Source organism: Panthera pardus, unplaced genomic scaffold (assembly GCF_024362965.1).
Source record: "Panthera pardus isolate Hobbes unplaced genomic scaffold, ASM2436296v1 HiC_scaffold_8, whole genome shotgun sequence".
Taxonomy (NCBI): Eukaryota; Metazoa; Chordata; class Mammalia; order Carnivora; family Felidae; genus Panthera; species Panthera pardus.
Genome location: NW_026527013.1, coordinates 146,602,352 through 146,619,481, shown reverse-complemented (window position 1 = coordinate 146,619,481; position 17,130 = coordinate 146,602,352). Strand labels below are relative to the sequence as shown.

The window sequence follows — 17,130 nt, the reverse complement described above, 5'->3', positions numbered from 1 at the left end:
GTTGGTTAAAAAAAAAAAAAAAAGCTAACTCAAGGCACAATATTAAAATAAGGCACTAGAAATACAATAGTAGAAGTATTCTTTTCTCCCTTGAAAGAAAAAATCAAACCATGCAGATTTAGCCACAAAGAGACAAAACTAAGACGACAACTTGTTTAAAAGACAACTCTTTCTTCCCCATAATCATAACTCACCTGGACAACAACTCTGTCATATTTTCTTCATTCATTCCACCGAAGACTTTAAATTTCTTCAAATTGCAGACATGAGTTTTCTCATATTTTCCAAATGTGATGTTCTGGACTATAGCAGGCCTTTCAAGTTTCAGAATCAAGTACTAAAAAAAATAAAAACAAAAAAACTAAGCAAGTTATATCCTCCTTTGTTTAGAACAGTTAGACAACTTTAGAAGTGAAACCTTTGGACATTTAGCAGAAGAATGTGTAAGACCCGTCCCATCCATCCTGTACTGATAGACTGTGTTTTTAAAGCTAAAGAAGAGAATTCTTTTTTTTTTTTAATGTTTATTTATTTTTGAGACAGAGGGAGACAGAGCATGAACGGGGGAGGGTCAGAGAAAGGGAGACACAGAATCTGAAACAGGCTCCAGGCTCTGAGCTGTCAGCACAGAGCCGGACGCGGAGCTCGAACTCACGGACCGCGAGATCGTGACCTGAGCCGAAGTCGGACGCTTAACCGACCGAGCCACCCAGGCGCCCCTAAAGAAGAGAATTCAACAGCCCTGTAGAGGCTACCATACCACCACCACTTTCTCCCAGCAAACTACATCACCCTGAACACTGTAGATGAAGGGGGGAGAAAACGACTAGTAAGCTAACTTCTAATCAAGGCATGCCATTCAGTAAAAGATATACAGACTAAGAATCACCAAATAAAACAAGATTAGATTGCAAAAGCAGCAATCACATTTTCTCATCAACTATATTCTGAGTGGTAAAATGTTAAGCCTAAAAACAAACTTAGGGGTACCTGGGTGGCTCAGTCAGCTAAGCGTCAGACTTCGGCTCAGGTCACGATCTTTGGGTTTGTGAGTCTGAGCCCTGTGTCAGGCTCTGTGCTGACGGCTCAGAGCCTGGAGCCTGCTTCAGATTCGGTGTCTCCCTCTCTCTCTGCCCCTCCCACGCTCTGTCTCTGTCTCTCAATAATAAATAAACGTTAAAAAAAATAAAATAAATTAAATTAAAAAATAAACTTAAGAGATTTACTAACCACCCCTGCCAATTTTTAAAAATTAAAAAACCTGGACCTACTGTAGATATGTCTAATGTAGCTCAAGATTTCCTGTTATACACTAAATAAAATGGAGTCAATTAGGGAATACATTTTACATTATGTAGATTGTTTCATTTATAAAAATAAAGAAGGAAACTACTACTGGTTGAGTATATGGAGAAAGAAGTGTTCAGGAAAATGATCCAGATGGTTTTTGCAGTGGCTTCATGCTAATAATGGGTAATACAGGTGACAAATGTAGAAGAGCAAAATTGGTCGTTGGTCCTACTTCCTACCATGCACAGAAAATGAACTCAGAATGGATCAAAACCGATCCAAAATCAGTCCTTTAGAATCAAAGATCTAAATGGAAGAGCTAAAACTATAAAGTTCTTAGATGCAAATAGAGGTAAATATGAGATTCTGGATTTGGCAGTGATTTCTTAGATATGATATCAAAAGCACAAGCAACAAAATATAAAATAAAGTGCCCTTCGTTAAAATTAAAACTTTTGTGCATCAAAGGATACTACCAATGAAGTGAAAATATAACCTACTGAATGGGAGATACTCCTCCATTGCTTATCTGTTCTCTAGCACACAGTTAGTTGTATCCTTAAGAAACTTTGAATTAACAAAAATCATATTACCATACCTATTACCTTGATATGGATAAAAAGAATAGCAATCTTAAGTTTTCTGTGGCAATTTTGATAATTAATTTGAATTGCTACCTAAAATGTGAACAATATATAAACAGTTGTTATGGTGTAGTGGTTAAAGCCTTGACTTCGCAGTCAGTGAATCAGTAGAGAGGCTTTTAACTTGAAATAACAGAAGGTCTTATTATAGTGGGTTCAAACAAATCAAATCCCTCCTTCCCCTCTCCCCCAAAACTAGAGTTAGACAGCTTCTGGTGAAAGTTGAGTGGCTCACAATTGGCTGACTCTGAGATGCTCTTGATTTGTTTTTAAAATTTATTTAAATCAAAGTTAATGAACATAGTGCAATAATGGTTTCAGGTGTAGAATTTAGTGATTCATCATTTACATATAACACCCAGTGCTCATCCCATCAAGTTCCCTCTGTGGTACCCATCACCCATTTATCCCATCCCCCACCCACCTTCCCTGCAGCAACCCTTAGTTGATTTTTTTGTTCATGATTGCACAGTGGTTGTTTCAGTTTCAGATAGCAAAGAGGTAGCTTTTTTTTTTTTTTTTTTTTTAAAGCAAAACTGTAACCCCACAGTAAACTTCTGCTTACATCTCAGAATTTTGTCATGTATCTACCTTTGGGAGGAAGGTGGCTAGGAAAAACTGGGTTGAAAATGGTGGTTGGGTCAGCCAACCAACAATATCATCCAGACTGATTTTTAAAGTCACATCTGTCCGTGATTAGTGTTGTAATGATGGTTAAGTTAATTAGCCTTTCTAAGCCAAAATTTCCTCATCTTTAAGATAAGGATAAAGAGGATACTTATTATTATTATTAAGATACTACTTCTATTTCTCTTATTCCTACTAAAATGAGAATGCATGTAAAAATCTGAGCAATGTGCCAGACAAGGGAGTTTAGTGCTCACAAAATGTTAACTCTGATTTTATCATCATCATTATCATCATAATCTTTCATGTCAACATCAGCTTCATTCTTTTGTGGAGGTAAAATTGACATTACATAAAATTGATCATTTTAAAATGTGCATGTTAGTGGCATTTAGTACATTCACAGTATTGTGCAACTATTCTATCTATCTAGTTCCAAGGTATTTTTATCACTCCATAAGGACGCCTGATAGTGTCTCCTGTTTCTCTTAACCCAGCTCCTGGCAATTACTAATCTGCTTTCTGCCTTTGTGAATTTACCTGTCCTGGATATTTTGTATAAATGGAATCCTATAATACATAACCTCCTATATCTGACTTCTTTCCCTTAGCACGTTTTTGAGGTTCATCCATGTTGTAGCATGTAACAGTACTCCATTCCTTTTTATGACTGAAGAGTATTCCATTTTATAGAAAGGCTTCATTTTGTTAATCCATTTATCAGTTGAGGGGCATTTAGGGTTGTTTCTATTTTGGCCATTGTGAGTAGTACTGCTCTGAACATATGTGTACAAGTGTTTGGATACGTTTTCTCATTTCTTTGGAGTATACACGTAGGAGTAGACCTTCTGGGTCGTATAGTAATTCTGTGTTTAACTTTTTGAGGAACTGCCAAACTATGTTCTGTATCATCTGCACCATTTTCATTTCCACCAGCAATGTCTGAGAGAGTTCCCTTTTCTCTATGTCCTCACCAACCATCATTATTTTCTGGGTTTTTTTTTTGTTGTTTGTTTTTGGTTTTGTTTTTTAATTATAGACATCTTAGTGTGGTGTGAAGTTGTATTTCTTTGTGGTTTGAATTTGCATTTCCCTGATGATTAGTGATACATCTTTCTATGTGCCTGTTGGTCTTTTATCTTCCTTGGGAAAAAGGCTGTTGAGGTCCTTTGCCATTTTCAAATTGGGTTGTCTTTTTTGTTGTTGAGTTGTAAGAATTCTTTATATTTCTGGATACTAACCCTTATTTGCAAATAATTTATTATTTGCAAATATTTTCTCCCATTCAGTAGGTTATATTTTCACTTTATTGATAGTATCCTTTGATGCACAAAAGTTTTAATTTTAACGAAGGGCAATTTATTTTAGATTTTGTTGCTTGTGCTTTTGATATATCATATCTAAGAAATCACTGCCAAATCCAGAATCTCATATTTACCTCTATTTGCATCTAAGAACTTTATAGTTTTAGCTCTTCCATTTAGATCTTTGATTCTAAAGGACTGATTTTGGATCGGTTTTGATCCATTCTGAGTTCATTTTCTGTGCATGGTAGGAAGTAGGACCAACCACCAATTTTACTCTTCTACATTTGTCACCTGTATTACCCATTATTAGCATGAAGCCACTGCAAAAACCATCTGAATCATTTTCCTGAACACTTCTTTCTCCATATACTCAACCAGTAGTAGTTTCCTTCTTGATTTTTATAAATGAAACAATCTACGTAATGTAAAATGTGCTCCCTAATTAACTGACCCCATCTTTCTCATTAACCCACACTCCCTCTCATTCCTGTCTCCTCCTTTCTCTAGTCATCCTTTAAAGTCTCAGTTTAGATGTCAGCCTCCCCTGACAGCTGGTTAGGTACAATGTTGTAACTAATATTAAAAATGAGTTTTTATACATCTGTTGTGCACCATCCATCACTCCATATATGATACCCCGAAATCCAGCAGGAAGTTGTTACATATATATAATTTTATTAATAACCAAATCGAATTTTTGTTATTAAAAAGTTACGTAAATAGGGGTCCCTGGGTGGCTCAGTCGGTTAAGCTCCCAACTCTTGATTTCTGCTCAGGTCATGATCTCACAGTCATGGGATCGGGCCCTGCACTGGGCTCTGCATTGAGCATGGAGCCTGCTTAGGATTCTCTAACACCTTCCACGCTTGCTTGCTCCTCCACCCCACCCCCAAAAGTTGCTTAAGGAAAATTTAAACTCTCTAATCGGAAGCAAACCATAATAATTTGATAGAAACCCTTCTTAGGTAAAAATTTTAATGTTTGGGGCACCTGGCTGCCTCAGTCAGGACAGCATGCAACTCTTAATCTCAGAGTTGTGATTTCAAGCCCCACGTTAGGTATGGAGACAATTAAAAACAAAACAAAACAAAACAAAAAACTGAAGCAACCTAAATGCTCTGGGAAATTAGTTAAGCTTAATAAAATATTTTTTGAAATTTTAATTTTCAATCACATTTGGCTTTATTCATAATGAAATAATAATTCCCATTTTCCAACTCTTGAATATAAATGCTGAGTAGTGCTACTACTAAACAATGTTGTCCTATAGTTAAATAGGTTTTCATTAGTTTTAATTTGGAGAAATAACTGCTGTAGATATAGCAATACAAACTAAAAAAAATTTTAAAAATTGAAGTTCATTAAGAACAAACATTTTAGAAAAACTACTTTAGAACCTATTAGAGGGGGCAAGAGGGGGCTGCCCCAAGATGGGCCACTATGGCATAAAGATTATTTCAAGTTAAAAGTAATCAAAACCTGGGGTGCCTGGATGGCTCAGTCAGTTAAGCCATCTGACTCTTGATCTGGATTCTGGTCATGATCTCAGAGTTTGTAAGACAGAGCCCTGTGTCAGGCTCTGCGCTGATAGCTCAGGGCCTGCTTGGGATTCTGTCTCTCCCTCTCTCTCCCCCTCCCTGCTTGCTCTCTTTCTCTCTCAAAATAAATAAACTTTTAAAAAAAGTAATCAAAACCCAGCAGATACAGGAAAGGCTCTCTATCTCCCCCTCACCTGCCAAAATTTACATTGGAAAGGAGCACCTGTACCAGGAAGAGAGAGCTATTAACAGAAACTCTCCTTTACCTAAGGAATTTATCTGCATAACAGGACAATCTTGTTCTTCCAAACGTCTCTTTTTCTAAGGTCTCCCCATTATATCCTCAGGCCCTACCCCTCGCCTCAGCTCATATAAGCTTCCTGTTGCCTGTCTTTGGAATTTCATGTCTGTGTGGATGCCCCACATGTATACCTATTAAATTTTATTTTCTCCTGTTAATCTGTCTCATGGCAATTTGATTCTAAGTCCAGTTAGAAGAACCACAGGGCAGAGGAAGGTCTTCCTCCCTGATACTATATATCAACCTTTGAATTGTGAGTATATAAATATTAATACATTAATTTTATAATAAAACATAATGTACCACAATCTCTTTTCCAAAAGGGGAGGGCACACCAAAAATTCAGCCACAGAATTAAGCAAGCAATGAAAAAAAAATTTTAATGTTTAAAACTTGTTCACAATTTCAAACTTAAGAGATTTTTTCAATGTGAGAAAGGTGATTTTAAAAATCATTTTTAATCAGGGGCACCTGGGTGGCTCAGTCAGCTAGGCGTCCGACTTTGGCTCTGGTCATGACCTCATAGTTTGTGAGTTCAAGCCCCACACTGGGCTCTGTGCTGTCAGTTCAGAGCCTGCTTCAGATCCTCTGTCTCCCTCTCTCTCTGCCCCTCTCCTGCCTATTCTCTCCTCTCTCTCTCAAAACGAAACATCTAAAAAAATGATTAAAAAAATAAAGAAGAATTGCTGAATCAAATATTTGTGTACATCTAACATACTTATATTTTTATTTCTAAGAGGCAGAGCCCTACGAAGAACTGAGTAAGACAAATGTACTCTCCATATCGAGAGCCTTTGCCAGATTATATTTCAAAGACTGTAATTATTCAGATTTTCAATTTCAGATTTTCAAATGTATAGGTACCCTTCTTCTCAAATTCCTGCAACAATGAGTGTTATCATTCTTTGAATTATCTCTATAGACATTTTATTTTATTTTATTTTATTTTTATTTTTATTTTTATTTTTGGGACAGAGAGAGACAGAGCATGAACGGGGGAGGGGCAGAGAGAAAGGGAGACACAGTATCAGAAACAGGCTCCAGGCTCTGAGCCATCAGCCCAGAGCCTGACGCGGGGCTCGAACTCACGGACCGCGAGATCGTGACCTGGCTGAAGTCGGACGCTCAACCGACTGCGCCACCCAGGCGCCCCTCTATAGACATTTTAAATAATCTATTAGCTAAAAAAGAAAAACACTATAAAACTTGATATGACATGAAAAGGAAATATCTGAAGGCACAGAATACCAGAGTGAACAGAAGCAACCTCTGGGGGAAGTGCATGCTCGCTGACGAAGGGCAGCCAGTAAGCTGTAAAGCAGGTCCTAGCTCCAAAGCTTTCAGGGTGCAGCTAAGTGCACTCTTAGAGCAGACACAGCAGCAGTCAGAAAGTAAAGAAACCAGGAAAGTAAAGTTGGGGACCCATGAAAGTTGAAGAAAGTGGCATTTCAAGGTTCTCCAGAAAAACAAAACAGAAACAGGAGGCTGAGAAATCCCATAATATGTGATCTGCAAGCTGGAGAACCAGGTAAGGGAATCCTCCAACCCCAGGCAAACCTTGGGATAACTGCAGTCCTGGCCTACACCTTGAGTGGAGCCTTGAGCCAGAACCACCCAGCAACGTCACTCTCAGATTCCTGACCCTGAGTAACAGTGTGAAATAATAAATGCTTGTTTCTAACTGCTAAGTTTGGGGTAACTTATTACACAGCAATAGATAATACAGCATCCAAGGCCAAAATAAATATTAACAGTTCCATTTATTAAGTAAAGTCCAAACAGCTTAATAAGCGTTTATGTACTGACAACTTAGTAGCCATTTGAAAAACAGACATAAATTAATACAAAAATATTTGTATTTCATTCCTAGATAAATACAAGTACCTACTAATGTGCTTTGTGTGCCTGCTGGACAGCACACAATGACGCAAACATTTGAATTAGACTAGAATCTATCTACCACTCATATTTCCTAAACCACATTGATTTTCTATGTAATGATTATTTGTTTGTTTGTTTTATCACAGCAAATGAAATTCTCAGCCAACACAGAATTTTGCCATGGCACCACTGAAAGGGAAATACAGAAATTAGTAAAACAGAATGCTACTTTTCAAAGATCTTACTTACAATCTAATGAAGAAAATACACACTAACAACTAACCACAACACAAAGTAGAATGAAAGGATTTGAAAAATTTGAAAAAAGAAAAAAAGGATTGGACATTAACTAGTAATAGAGTAATACTTCCATTTACCCATCACCTTCAGAAAATGAGGCTTCCAAATAATACAAAATATAAAATTTGGAAATCTAGAAATAAAACACTTTTTGGATAACCCTAAAACCTTATTTTTATTGACGAAGAAATACAATCCTAGAGACATGAACTCTCTGACTTCAAATTACATAGAGTCAATGGTAGATTACTTACAACAATATGAGATAGAGACAGAAGGGATATAAAACATAGTTAAGGGGTGCCTGGGTGGCTCAGCTAGTTAAGCGTCTCTTTAAAAAAAAAATTTTTTTTTTTTTTTTTTTTTTTTTTTTTTTTTTACCATTTATTCAGTTTTGAGAGACAGAGCGTGAGTGGGACAGGGGCAGCGAGAAAGGGAGACACAGAATCTGAAGCAGGCTCTGAGCTGTCAGCACAGAGCCTGACGCAGGGCTCGAACTCACAAACTGAGATCATGACCTGAGCCGAGTAGGAAGCTTAATCGACAGAGCCACCCAGGCACCCCCACGTCTGACTCTTATTCTCAGCTCAGGTCATGATCTCACGATTCACAGGTTAAAGATCTGAGTAGGGCTCAGGGCTCACAGCGCAGACCCTCCTTGGGATATTCATTCTCTCTCTCTCTCTCTCTCTCTCTCTCTCTCTCTCTCTCTCTCCCCCGCTCCCTCCCTCCCTCCTCCTCCTTCACTCACACGTATGTGTCCACTCTCTCTCTCAAAATAAACATATAAAAAATATTTAAAACATATTTGAGAAATATAAAAGCAGTAATTTCCCCTACCTTTTCTTCCTTGTCAAAAATAACACCCACTCAGAAAAGAAAAGAGAGGCAATATTCATTTTTTGCATTTGGTTACTTGTTAGCAGAAGGCTTAAAAATGTATACATATGATCTTACATTTTTCAAAGTGTTTTCACAAGCAATTTTCATCATCTGGACAACTACCACCAAGTCAAAAGCTACCAAAATCTCTGGCCTGGATTATTGCAATAGCACTTTTTACCTCTGAATATATTATTTAGTGTATTGTCTTTCTCCTCAAGAAATAAGCTCCATAAGAGCAGAAATTTTTATTGTGTCCTGCTTAGACCTCACTGATTTTCCTTAGTGATAAACCCCAAACACCTACAACACAGTCTGACGTATTTATAGCAGCCAATAAATCTGTACCTACTGAATTCAATGAATGAAAGCTACAGACAAAAGGTGAGAAGGTACTGCACGCATAATTCCTGGTCCCTGTTGTACACAAACCTACCTCTCAGATATTCAATCAAAACTAACCTCGTGAAAGTAGTACAGATAGATGTAATTATGTTTCCGGATCAGTTCGTTTTAATTAAAACAGAGATTATCTGGGTGGGCCCACCTAATCGTGTGTCCTTTAACTCTGAGTTTAGAGATCAGAGACAAGAAGTCAGAAATTCAAAGCACAAGAAGGAATCGATGCACCATTGCTCGTTTGAAAATGAAGGGGGGCATGAGGTAAGGCATGTGGGCATGGTCTAAGAACTAAGAATAGCTCTTAATTTATAGCCAGCAAGAAAGCAAGGACTTCAGTCCTATAACCACAAGAAACTGAATTTTGACAACAAAGCTCACTGTCTTCAGGGCTAGCAGATGAGAACCTAACCAATATCTGGATTTCAGCCTTATGATACTCTAAAGAAAGAATCCCACCTGGGGGATTGTAACCTAGGAAGTGGCTTTAAACTAAATCTGTGATTTGTTATAGGGCAATACCAAAATAATAATAGAGGGACCCACCATAATGAGGACAATGTTAAAATCACAAAACCACATAAAGCTTTAAGATTTAGAGTCAAATTCATTAGAATTAGAATCAAAGTTCCATTCAGGGACACCTGGGTGGCTCAGTTGGTTAAGCTTGGACTCTTGATCTCAGCTCAGGTCATGATCTCACAGTTGGTGAGATTGAGCCCCACGTAGGGCTCTGTGCTGACAGCATGGAGCCTGCTTGGGATTCTCTCTTCCCCCTCTCTCTGGCCCTCCTCAGCTCACACACCCATGCTCGCTCATTTATTTTTATAAATAAATATTTAAAAAACGTTTTTAAAAAAAGAATAAAGGGTAAAAAGTTTAATTGGGGTCCTTTCTGGCAAAGCTTCAATGGATAGAGAAATGAGGACAAGAATGAAAACCATTATTATTTATTCCAGTAAGTAAAATTGAGGAAGGTATGCAATATCTACTGAAATATACACTCTAAATATAGATTATTATCTACTTTTCCAATAAAGACCCCTAAATGTTACACTTTTGTTTTTCTTTTTTTACACTTTTGTTTTTCTATTTGTTAGATTTTTCTATCTTTTCCATCATGACACTTTGTCAGTTGTTCTGTTTGTCAGCTTGCTGTTAATGTGCCTATATTTTATAGCTGTGCCTCCATACACAAAGTTGCATCCAGTTGCTGAAAAGTGAAGAAGTAACTAACTAAACAGAGTAACTTTAAAAAAAAAAAAATTTTTTTTTAGGTATTTTATTTTATTTCCAATATATGAAATTTATTGTCAAATTGGTTTCCATACAACACCCAGTGCTCATCCCAAAAGGTGGCCTCCTCAATACCCATCACCCACCCTCCCCTCCCTCCCACCCCCCATCAACCCTCAGTTTGTTCTCAGTTTTTAACAGTCTTCTTATGCTTTGGCTCTCTCCCACTCTAACCTCTTTTTTTTTTTTTTTTCCCTTCCCCTCTCCCATGGGTTTCTGTTAAGTTTCTCAGGATCCACATAAGAGTGAAAACATATGGTATCTGTCTTTCTCTGTATGGCTTATTTCACTTAGCATCACACTCTCCAGTTCCATCCATGTTGCTACAAAGGGCCATATTTCGTTCTTTCTCATTGCCATGTAGTACTCCATTGTGTATATAAACCACAATTTCTTTATCCATTCATCAGTTGATGGACATTTAGGCTCTTTCCATAATTTGGCTATTGTTGAGAGCGCTGCTATAAACATTGGGGTACAAGTGCCCCTATGCATCAGTACTCCTGTATCCCTTGGGTAATAGCAGTGCTATTGCTGGGTCATAGGGTAGGTCTATTTTTAATTTTCTGAGGAACCTTCACACTGTTTTCCAGAGTGGCTGCACCAGTTTGCATTCCCACCAACAGTGCAAGAGGGTTCCTGTTTCTCCACATCCTCTCCGGCATCTATAATCTCCTGATTTGTTCATTTTGGCCACTCTGACTGGCGTGAGGTGGTATCTGAGTGTGGTTTTGATTTGTATTTCCCTGATGAGGAGTGACGTTGAGCATCTTTTCATGTGCCTGTTGGCCATCCGGATGTCTTCTTTAGAGAAGTGTCTGTTCATGTTTTCTGCCCATTTCTTCACTGAGTTATTTGTTTTCAGGTGTGGAGTTTGGTGAGCTCTTTATAGATTTTGGATACTAGCCCTTTGTCCGATATGTCATTTGCAAATATCTTTTCCCATTCCATTGGTTGCCTTTTAGTTTTGTTGGTTGTTTCCTTTGCTGTGCAGAAGCTTTTTATCTTCATAAGGTCCCAGCAGTTCATTTTTGCTTTTAATTCCCTTGCCTTTGGGGATGTGTCAAGTAAGAAATTGCTACGACTGAGGTCAGAGAGGTCTTTTCCTGCTTTCTCCTCTAGGGTTTTGATGGTTTCCTGTCTCACATTCAGGTCCTTTATCCACTTTGAGTTTATTTCTGTGAATGGTGTGAGAAAGCGGTCTAGTTTCAACCTTCTGCGTGTTGCTGTCCAGTTCTCCCAGCACCATTTGTTAAAGAGACTGTCTTTTTTCCATTGGATGTTCTTTTCTGCTTTGTCAAAGATGAGTTGGCCATACGTTTGTGGGTCTAGTTCTGGGGTTTCTATTCTATTCCATTGGTCTATGTGTCTGTTTTTGTGCCAATACCATGCTGTCTTGATGATTACAGCTTTGTAGTAGAGGCTAAAGTCTGGGATTGTGATGCCTCCTGTTTTGGTCTTCTTCAAAATTACTTTGGCTATTCGGGGCCTTTTGTGGTTCCATATGAATTTTAGGATTGCTTGTTCTAGTTTCGAGAAGAATGCTGGTGCAATTTTGATTGGGATTGCATTGAATGTGTAGATAGCTTTGGGTGGTATTCACATTTTGACAATATTTATTCTTCCAATCCATGAGTGCAGAATGTTTTTCCATTTCTTTATATCTTCTTCAATTTCCTTCATAAGCTTTCTATAGTTTTTGGCATACATATCTTTTACATCTTTGGTTAGATTTACTCCTAGGTATTTTATGCTTCTTGGTGCAATTGTGAATGGGATCAGTTTCTTTATTTGTCTTTCTGTTGCATCGTTAGTGTATAAGAATGCAACTGATTTCTGTACACTGATTTTGTATCCTGCGACTTTGCTGAATTCATGTATCAGTTCTAGCAGACTTTAGGTGGAGTCTGTCAGATTTTCCACGTATAATATCATGTCATCTGCAAAAAGTGAAAGCTTAACTTCATCCTTGCCAATTTTGATGCCTTTGATTTCCTTCTGTTGCCTGATTGCTGATGCTAGAACTTCCAACACTATGTTAAACAACAGCGGTGAGAGTGGACATCCCTGTCGTGTTCCTGATCTCAGGGAAAAAGCTCTCAGTTTTTCCCCATTGAGGATGATGTTAGCTGTGGGCTTTTCATAAATGGCTTTTATGATCTTTAAGTATGTTCCTTCTATCCCGACTTTCTCGAGGGTTTTTATTAAGAAAGGTTGCTGAATTTTGTCAAAAGTCTTTTCTGCATCGATTGACAGGATCACATGGTTCTTATCTTTTCTTCTATTAATGTGATGTATCATGTTGATTGATTTGCGAATGTTGAACCAGCCCTGCATCCCAGGAATAAATCCCACTTGATCGTGGTGAATAATTCTTTTTATATGCTGTTGAATTCGATTTGCTAGTATCTTGTTGAGAATTTTTGCATCCATATTCATCAGGGATATTGGCCTGTAGTTCTCTTTTTTTACTGGGTCTCTGTCTGGTTTAGGAATCAAAGTAATACTGGCTTCATAGAATGAGTCTGGAAGTTTTCCTTCCCTTTCTATTTTTTGGAATAGCTTGAGAAGGATAGGTATTATCTCTGCTTTAAACGTCTGGTAGAACTCCCCTGGGAAGCCATCTGGTCCTGGACTCTTATTTGTTGGGAGATTTTTCATGACTGATTCAATTTCTTCGCTGGTTATGGGTCTGTTCAAGCTTTCTATTTCCTCCTGATTGAGTTTTGGAAGCATGTGGGTGTTTAGGAATTTGTCCATTTCTCCCAGGTTGTCCAGTTTGTTGGCATATAATTTTTCATAGTATTCCCTGATAATTGTTTGTATCTCTGAGGGATTGGTTGTAATAATTCCATTTTCATTCATGATTTTATCTGTTTGGGTCATCTCTCTTTTCTTTTTGAGAAGCCTGGCTAGAGGTTTATCAATTTTGTTTATTTTTTCAAAAAACCAACTCTTGGTTTCGTTGATCTGCTCTATAGTTTTTTCAGATTCTATATTGTTTATTTCGGCTCTGACCTTTATTATTTCTCTTCTTCTGCTGGGTTTAGGTTGCCTTTGCTGTTCTGCTTCTATTTCCTTTAGGTGTGCTGTTAGATTTTGTATTTGGGATTTTTCTTGTTTCTTGAGATAGGCCTGGATTGCAATGTATTTTCCTCTCATGACTGCCTTCGCTGCCTCCCAAAGCATTTGGATTGTTGTATTTTCATTTTCGTTTGTTTCCATATATTTTTTAATTTCTTCCCTAATTGCCTGGTTGACCCATTCATTCTTTAGTAGGGTGTTCATTAACCTCCATGCTTTTGGAAGTTTTCCACACTTATTCCTGTGGTTGATTTCAAGCTTCATAGCATTGTGGTCTGAAAGTATGCATGGTATGATTTCAATTCTTGTATACTTATGAAGGGCTGTTTTGTGACCCAGTATGTGATCTATCTTGGAGAATGTTCCATGTGCACTCGAGAAGAAAGTATATTCTGTTGCTTTGGGATGCAGAGTTCTAAATATATCTGTCAAGTCCATCTGATCCAATGTATCATTCAGGGCCCTTGTTTCTTTATTGACCGTGTGTCTAGATGATCTATCCATTTCTGTAAGTGGAGTGTTAAAGTCCCTGCAATTACCACATTCTTATCAATAAGCTTGCTTATGTTTGTGAGTAATTGTTTTATATATTTGGGGGCTCCTGTATTCGGCGCATAGACATTTATAATTGTTAGCTCTTCCTGATGGATAGACCCTGTGATTATTATATAATGCCCTTCTTCATCTCTTGTTACAGCCTTTAATTTAAAGTCTAGTTTGTCTGATATAAGTATGGCTACTCCAGCTTTCTTTTGACTTCCAGTGGTATGATAAATAGCTCTCCAACCCCTCACTCTGAATCTGAAGGTGTCCTCAGGTCTAAAATGAGTCTCTTGTAGACAGCAAATAGATGGGTCTTGTTTTTTTATGCATTCTGATACCCTATGTCTTTTGGTTGGCGCATTTAGTCCATTTACATTCAGTGTTATTATAGAAAGATATGGGTTTAGAGTCATTGTGATGTCTGTAGGTTTCATGCTTGTAGCGATGTCTCTGGTACTTTGTCTCACAGGATCCCCCTTAGGATCTCTTGTAGGGCTGGTTTAGTGGTGACGAATTCCTTCAGTTTTTGTTTGGGAAGCCCTTTATCTCTCCTTCTATTTAAAAAAAAAATTTTTTTTTTAATGTTTTACTTTTGAGACAGAGACAGAGCATGAACGGGGGAGGGTCAGAGAGAGGGGGAGACACAGAATCGGAAGCAGGCTCCAGGCTCTGAGCCATCAGCCCAGAGCCCGACGCGGGGCTCGAACTCACGGACCGCGAGATCATGACCTGAGCTGAAGTCGGACACTTAACCGACTGAGCCACCCAGGCGCCCCTCTCCTTCTATTTTAAATGACAGACTTGCTTGATAAAAGATTCTCAGCTGCATATTTTTTCTGTTCATCACATTGAAGATCTCCTGCCATTCCTTTCTGGCCTGCCAAGTTTCAGTAGAGAGATCAGTCACGAGTCTCCCGTTATATGTTAGAGCATGTTTATCTCTAGCTGCTTTGAGAATTTTCTCTTTATCCTTGTATTTTGCCAGTTTCACTATGATATGTCGTGCAGAAGATCGATTCAAGTTACGTCTGAAGGGAGTTCTCTGTGCCTCTTGGATTTCAATGCCTTTTTCCTTCCCCAGATCAGGGAAGTTCTCAGCTATTATTTCTTCAAGTACACCTTCAGCACCTTTCCCTCTCTCTTCCTCCTCTGGGATACCAATTATGCGTATATTATTTCTCTTTAGTGCATCACTTAGTTCTCTAATTTTCCCTCATACTCCTGGATTTTTTTATCTTTTTCTCAGCTTCTTCTTTTTCCATAATTTTATCTTCTAGTTCACCTATTCTCTCCTCTGCCTCTTCAATCCGAGCCGTGGTTGTCTCCATTTTATTTTGCAGCTCATTGATAGCATTTTTTAGCTCCTCCTGGCTGTTCCTTAGTCCCTTGATCTCTGTAGCAATAGATTCTCTGCTGTCCTCTATACTGTTTTCAAGCCCAGAGATTAATTTTATGGCTATTATTCTAAATTCACTTTCTGTTATATTGTTTAAATTGTTTTTGATCAGTTTGTTAGCTGTTGTTATTTCCTAGCCTTTTTTTTGAGGGGAACTCTTCCATTTCGTCATTTTGGATAGTCCCTGGAGTGGTGCGGGACTGCGGGGCACTTCCCCTGTGCTGTCTTGAATAACTTGCGTTGGTGGGCGGGGCCACAGTCAGACCTGATGTCTGCCCCCAGCCCACCGCTGGAGCCATAGTCAGACTGGTGTGTGCCTTCTCTTCCCCTCTCCTAGGGGCGGGATTCACTGTGGGGTGGCGTGGCCCGTCTGGGCTACTTGCACACTTCCAGGCTTGTGGTGCTGGGGATCTGGCCTATTAGCTGGGGTGGATCGGCAAGGTGCACGAGGGCGGGAGGGGCAGGCTCAGCTCACTTTTCCTTCAGAGTTCCGCTTCGGGAGGGGCCCTGCTTCCTCCTCCCCGGGAAGGAGTCAGACCCACCAGAGGTGTGGATCCGCAGAAGCACAGTGTTGGGTGTTTGCGCGGTCCAAGCAAGTTCCCTGGCAGGAACTGGTTCCCTTTGGGATTTTGGCTGGTGGATGGGAGAGGGAGATGGCGCTGGCAAGCGCCTTTGTTCCCCGCCAAGCTGAGCTCTGTCGTCCGGGGCTCAACAACTCTCCCTCCTGTTGTCCTCCAGCTCTCTGGTTCTCTGAGCAGAGCTGTTAGCTTATAACCTTCCAGATGTCAAGTCCCGCTTGCTGTCAGAACACACTCCGTGGGGCCCCTCCGCTTTTGCAAGCCAGACTCGGGGGCTCTGCTTGGCCGGCGGCCCGCCCCTCTCCCTCGGCTCCCTCCCGCCAGTCCGTGGAGGGTGCACCGCCTCGCCGCCCTTCCTACCCTCTTCCGTGGGCCTCTCGTCTGCGCTTGGCTCCGGAGACTCCGTTCTGCTAGTCTTCTGGCGGTTTTCTGGGTTATTTAGGCAGGTGTAGGTGGAATCTAAGTGATCAGCAGGACGCGCGGTGAGCCCAGCGTCCTCCTACACCGCCATCTTCCTAAACTCCTCAAAATTTTCATTATTGATTTTCATCTCTTTTTTTTCCTTTAAGACACTAAGGGCACTTATTTAACTTTTTTTTTTTAACGTTTATTTATTTTTGAGAGACAGAGACCGAGTGTGAGCAGGGAAGGAACAGAGGGAGAGGGAGACACAGAATCCGAAACAGGCTCCAGGCTCTGAGCTGTCAGCACAGAGCCCGATGGGGGGGGGGGGGGGGGGGGGCCGAACCCGCGAACCGTGAGATCGTGACCTGAGCCAAAGTTGGACGCTTAACCGAGTGAGCCACCCAGGTGCCCCTAAAGGCACTTATTTTAAAACCTGTATCTAAAATTCTATTATCTGTAAACTCGTATTTTTGGTAGATATCAAATATGGAAAACTAAAAATAACTGGATGCCAAGGATATTAACTTCCTCTAGAAGAGGTATATCTGCTGCAGGTCTATGACTAGGGACACTACCACCTCTTGATTATTTTCATCAAATTTGAAGGACTAAGATAATATGAAACTGGGCTTCCCTGTGAGGGTGAGAGTATCTTTGGT

General features: G+C 39.5%; 1 protein-coding gene across 3 annotated transcripts in view; it reads right to left on the bottom strand.

The window, feature by feature from the left end:
- Positions 1-17,130, bottom strand: part of MKLN1 (muskelin 1) — a 365,725-nt gene that overhangs the window by 113,483 nt on the left and 235,112 nt on the right. For all 3 annotated transcript variants that reach the window (XM_053897538.1, XM_019452771.2, XM_019452770.2), the window contains one exon: positions 195-337. In XM_053897538.1, the coding sequence (XP_053753513.1) occupies positions 195-337 (143 nt within the window). The remainder of the gene's footprint in view (positions 1-194; positions 338-17,130) is intronic.